Source organism: Cynocephalus volans, chromosome 11 (genome assembly GCF_027409185.1).
Source record: "Cynocephalus volans isolate mCynVol1 chromosome 11, mCynVol1.pri, whole genome shotgun sequence".
NCBI lineage: Eukaryota > Metazoa > Chordata > Mammalia > Dermoptera > Cynocephalidae > Cynocephalus > Cynocephalus volans.
Window position 1 is genome coordinate 28,210,658 of NC_084470.1, and position 6,000 is coordinate 28,216,657.

General features: G+C 39.1%; 1 protein-coding gene across 2 annotated transcripts in view; it reads right to left on the reverse strand.

Annotated features, from left to right (window-relative positions):
• Positions 1 to 2,692, reverse strand: part of COL6A5 (collagen type VI alpha 5 chain) — an 89,610-nt gene extending 86,918 nt beyond the window's left edge. For both annotated transcript variants that reach the window (XM_063114881.1, XM_063114883.1), the window contains exons 1-2: positions 2,626 to 2,692; positions 451 to 1,050 (exon numbers count right to left, since the gene is read on the reverse strand). In XM_063114881.1, the coding sequence (XP_062970951.1) occupies positions 451 to 1,050; positions 2,626 to 2,692 (667 nt within the window). The remainder of the gene's footprint in view (positions 1 to 450; positions 1,051 to 2,625) is intronic.
• Positions 2,693 to 6,000: the final 3,308 nt, after the last annotated feature.

Here is a 6,000-nt window from a genome sequence, read left to right on the forward strand (position 1 = left end):
ACCAGCTCATTGTCAGGCACTGTGCTAGGCCTGAGGAAGGCAAAGACACGTGTAAGTTGCCAATTCTGTCCTCACGGTGCTCCCAGTTCATTGCTGGGGAGAAGGAGAAACGTGGAAACGGGTAAGGACGGGCAGAGCTCCTGCCATACGGTGTGCACAGGCACTGTGAGACCCAAGGAGAGGTTTGAAAGGGAAGGCTTCCAAGAGGATAAAGAATGTGGGGTTGATATTTAAATGATGTCAGGAGTTATTCAAGCTGTAAGAAGGCAAAGGAGCATGACAGGGTTGCTGTCATTGAAAACAGCACAGGCAAAGGTGGGAGGAGGAGCAGAAGCTCCCTATGCTTCAGCCCAGCTAGTCGTGAAACCCGAGCAGGGTTTGCAAGAGATGAGGCGGGCGCAGGCGGCCCCGCATGGGCATGGGCTGCCCTTGGGCCACGGGCTTCCTCACCTCTCATATTAGCACTGGCCGCTCCTGCCTCATGCTTTGCTGCCTCCTTGATGATCTGCGTCATGTTTTGGGAAAACGTGCTGAGGTCTCTGACCGTCCGAAGGTTGAAATGAAACTGAGCCGTGGCCATGGCCTTCAGGTTTTCCTCAGAAGCTTTCTCCATCCCCACAGAGATGACTTTTACCCCATCTTTCTGCAGGGCCTTTGCAGCCTCTTCCACCTCATCCTCAGACTCGGCCGAAGCCAGGACCACCAAAATTGGGGGAAACTCTTTCTTGTCTCTTCCATCTGCAGGTGCAGAGAAATAGGTCCTGTGAGCCTCCTGCAGAGCGTTTCCTATCCGCAGGGACCCGCCAATGAACCTGAAATTCTTCTTGAGGTGGTTCAATATGAGGCTCCTGTTCTTGAACGTGTTCAGGTGGAATTCATCGTGGAGCTTGTCACTGTACTGGGCCAGGGCCACGCGGTACTTGCTGGCCTCTATGGGGAGACTGTTAATCACTTTGTTGATGAACATTTTTACAAGAGGAAAGGACTTAATTCCCAGGTGATCAGAGCTGTCCACCAGAAACACGACATCTGCATACTCAGGGCCTGGCTCTGTCAAAATAAAATTACAACAACAAAAACAAGGTTACTGTTTAGCCTTTATGCTTTAGACCACAGTACTCATTTGAGACTATGTCCTGATGTTGAGGGTATATCAGAGGCCAGATAGAAGAAACTGCACTGGTTTTTGCTAAAATGTCAAACAAGAGTAAAGTTAGCCAATGGATTTTTCTTTCTTAACTCTATACCAAAGGCAATGTACAATTTAAAAAATTTTAGTTCTGAAACTCCAAGCTCTGACATTGTACTAAGGAATGAATAACACAATACCACCCCAGAAAATTCCCAAATGGTCTGTGGACTAACAGCAGTTTTTGGAAACAGTACAGAGTGAGCGGCTTCTTGGGTTAGACAGCTTGGAAGCAGAGTCTGAGACGGGGATTTGAGGTGAATGGGCTCAATTTGAGGTCAAGCAGTGCAAGAGAAGCAGGATAGGACAGGGCAAAGGGCAGAGAATGATGTGTCATCAGGCAGTCTCACCTTGACCCAGACTGCAGGGGACTCTGGAGCATAAATTACAGCAGTTGTCACTCTTCGAGGCAAGAGGACCAGATTTTTGTACTTCCCTATCAGTCATTGGCCTAAGACCACCCCCAGGAATTGAAAGGAGCGGAGGGTTATGGGCATAACCTCTTGGGTAAGGAGGCTCTGGGAAAGCTGGGAGCAGTCTCCTGAGAAAGGGGGTGCAGCTGTGAGCTGTTGCAGGTGATACTTGCGGCAGCTGGGGGAAGGGTGCACCAGCCTGATAAAGACAGTCCGGGCAGCATCTACTTTAAGCAGTCGTGGTCAGTCCCCTCCACTCTTGGAATTAGTGGTGCACTGGTGAACGTCTAACAACTGGCTCTTTCTTTCAAAGGAACTCAGAAATTTGTCAGAGAATCCTAGGGTAGCAAGTGCAGGGTAAAAATACTTCTTTGAACTATGTTTTTAGTAATTGCAGGAGAGCAGAAAAACCTAACCTTTATAACACACACACACACACACACACACACACACACACACACACACACACACGCACACACACACGGAGTCTTCAAAAAGTTCATGGAAGGATTTGCATTATCTTTTAATTCATTTTTCCACAAACTTTTTGAAGTACCTTTGTATGTATATGCATGTGTGTGTGTGTGTGTGTGTGTGTGTGTGTGAGAGAGTGTGTGTGTATTTCATGTTTGTAAAAGAAAAGGTAGGCAATGGTTTAGCCACAAAAATACTTAGACTTTGTTTTCTGCGTGGGGTTCTTTTTCTTTCATTTATTAAGGCCAAGATTCAAACTGACCAGTAAATGAATGGTTTGACTTTATTCATACAGACACGGAACATGGGGACTTAAATAAATCATTGAAAGTTTTTTTAACAAGATGTAACATAATTCATGACTTTGTGCCATCTTTGAGAGAATAAGTTTGTTTGATATTGTATACCTACAACTACTACTAAATGCTGTGTACTTTGATTTTTTAGTAAATAAATTCTTTATTTCTCTCTTTTTATTAAAATAAAGTGTGCTGCAACATAAAATTATTTATTTTCCTAAATAATAACAAACATAAAATATACTGGTACCTGGACTCTGATCTGCCAGTGTTTCAGTCCAAAGGATTACAGCAAATATAATTATCAGGAACTTCATTTTGTTGGTGAGGTTTCTTGCTTTTATTCTACAAAAAAATTTTATTTACAATGTGAAAAATCTTTTTGTATATGAGGGAATAACTATTGAGATAGTTGTATTAGAGCACATACACTGTAAACAAGTATTCATCAAGCAGTGCCAAATGTGTTTATGCAATTCATCAAGCATTTGGAGTATTCGTTGAAAATAGATAATATTAATGTTTACTAAGCCCTTACCATAGCTCAAGCAACTTTCTCAGTGCTGTACAAGTATCATCTAATTTAACCCTCAAAACAATCTTAGAAGGAGTTTCGATTATTATAGCTATGGACAGGCAAGAAAACTGAGGCACAGAGTGGCTTGGTAAGTGGTGTATCCAGGGTATCAACCCAGAAAAGGTGACTGCAGTGCCCAAGCTCTTAAACACTGTGCCATAAGCCTGATACGAAATCTGTGTCCTCACACGATTTGCTCTCTATTTTCGTACCGCAATGACTCATGTATATATGTTCATAACTTGGCTCCAAAATGCCAACAGCTATCCCTGCCTTTTCGTTAAAGTCTTGTGAAAACTGCTCTCTCACTTAATGGTTACAACCAGTTTCACAAGTTACTTTAAGTTCGGCGTTTTTCTTCACAAAGCTCACAGTCAGAAATCTTCATGGGAAAATAAAATCTCATAGAATTCCACCAAATCAGAGTTGTTCTTTATTAAAAAAGATTACATCAAAATGATCAATACTCAGAAATAGATCTTCTTTAAATAAGGTACCAGAGGTATAAGGGCTGATTTTCATTCTAGAGTTGATTTTTTTAACAGTTTTTTGAAATTGCTGATCATGCAGGAAGATTGACAGAATCATTGGAAGCTGGATGGAAAAAAACCCTACAAATCATTTAGACTAAAACCCTGTTTTCCCTGTCTTACTAAAGGGGAAACTGAGGCTCCTAGGTAATTATTGGCTGAATTATGTCAACAGTGATTTTCAAATCTATGCTCATCAAATTCTAATACACCATATATTTTTCTTCTCTATTTGTTTTATTATTGAGATATAATTCACATACTATAAGATTTATTCTTTTAATGGTACTATTCCATGTGTTTTAAATTCACAGGATGTGTAACCATTATCACTAATTCCAGAACATTTTCATGACCCCCAAAAGAAACCCCAAACCCATTAGTAGTCATTCCCCATTCCTCCCTCCCTACAGGTCCTGGCAACTACTGATCTACTTTCTTTTCTTCACGAATTTACCTATTCTGGACATTTCATATAAATGGAGTCATAAAAAAAAAGATGTTTTCAAGGTTTATCCATGCTGTAGCATGTATCAATACTTCATTCCTTTTTATGGATGAGGAATATTCCATTATACAAAGATATGACACTTCAAAAATGTATTGTCAGTTGATGGACATTTGGGTTTTTTCTACTTTTTGGCTATTATGAATAATGCTGCTATGAACAATCACATATAGCGTTTGTGTGGGTGTATGTTTTTATTTCCCTGGTATAGATACCGAGGAGTGGAATTTTGGGTCTTACGGTAACTCTACGTTTAACATTTTGAGAAATTGCCAAATTGTTTTCCAAAGTTGACGCACCATTTTACATTCCCATCAACAGTATACAAAGGTTCCAATTTCTCCACATTCTCATCAACACTTGTTATTGTCTTTTTAAAAATTATAGCCATCCTAGTGGATATAAATGATATCTTATGGTTTTGATTTGCATTACCTTAATGACGAATGATGGTATCTTTTCATGTGCTTATTGACCATTTGCATATCTTCTTTGGAGAAACATCTATTGAAATACTTTGACCATTTTTAACTGGATTGTTTGTCGTTTATTGTTGTGTTGTGAGAGGTCTTTACATATTCTAGATACTAGATGCTTATTAGATGTATTACTTGCAAATATATTCCTACCATTCTGTGGGTTGTATTTTCACTTTCTTAATGGTGTCCTTTGCAGCACAAGTGATTTTAAATTTGATGAAGTCCAATTTATCTGTTTTTATTTTGTTGCTAGTGCTTTTAGTGTCATATCTAAAACACCAATGCCTACTCCACAGTCATGAAGATTTACTCCTGTTTTCTTCTAAGCATTCTATAGTTTTAGCTTTTAGGTTTAGTTTTCTGATCCATTTGGAGTTATTTTTTGTACGTGGTGTGAGGTCAAGATACAATTTCACTCTTCTGCATATGGATATTCAGTTGTCTTAGAACCATTTATTGAAAAGGCTTTTCTTTTACCATTGAATTGTCTTGGCACCCTTGTCAAAAACAAATTTATCATAAGTGTATGAGTTTATTTTTAGACTCTCAATTTTATTCCATTTATCTATGTCCATTCTTATGTCAGTACCACACAGTCTTGACTGCGCTACCTTTGTAGAAAGTTTTGAAGTCAGGAAGTGTGAGCCTATAACTTTGTTCTTTTTCAAGATTGTTTTGGATATTCTGGGCCCCATACATTGCTATATGACTTTTAGGATGACCTTGTCAATTTCTGCAAAAAAGGCAGCTGGAATTTTGATAGGGATTGCATTGAACATGTAAATAAATTTGTGTGGATTATTGCCGTCTTAACAATACTACATCTTCCAATCCATTAACATAAGCTTTACATGTAGGAAATAATTTTTGGATCTCCTAATGCCATTAATACCATATTTTCATTGATGTTCTTCAAGAACAGAAATTATATGAGGGGTCTTCAAAAAGTTTGTGGGAAGTTTTGTATTATGTTTTAATTCCATTTTTCCATGAACTTTTTGAAGTACCTTCATATGTACTTGTACATGTATTGAAAGTCACACTGGACCCATAAAAATGTAAAATTATTATGTATTAACTAAAAATGAATGAATGGATGAATAAATTAATAATAAATAAGAACTCAGGGATGAAGAGGAGGGCTCTGTGAATAGCCATGCTGACTCAGGAGTAAATAAATGTTCAGAGTTATGTATGTATCCCTCTTTAGATTGGGTGTATATTTGAAGAGTAGGGTTGGGCTGGTTCCAATCCAGGCTTGACTCAGTTGCCGTCTTTGCTTATGGACACTGGAGCTCAGAGGAGACACCCTGGATGGCCATCCACACCCACCTCCCTTGGCTTGTCTCTGCTCCAGTTCTCTCTCCAGGTCAGATTCCCACTTTGCATGTCTTGGCTCCAAGATGGAGGCACTAGCTTAATTCTGTAGAAGTGGAATTGCTGGGTGAAAGGTATATTTAAGTTTTTATGGATATTGCCAAATTGCCATAATTAAAGGAAAACAGAAATTATTTAATAAGCTCTAATAATA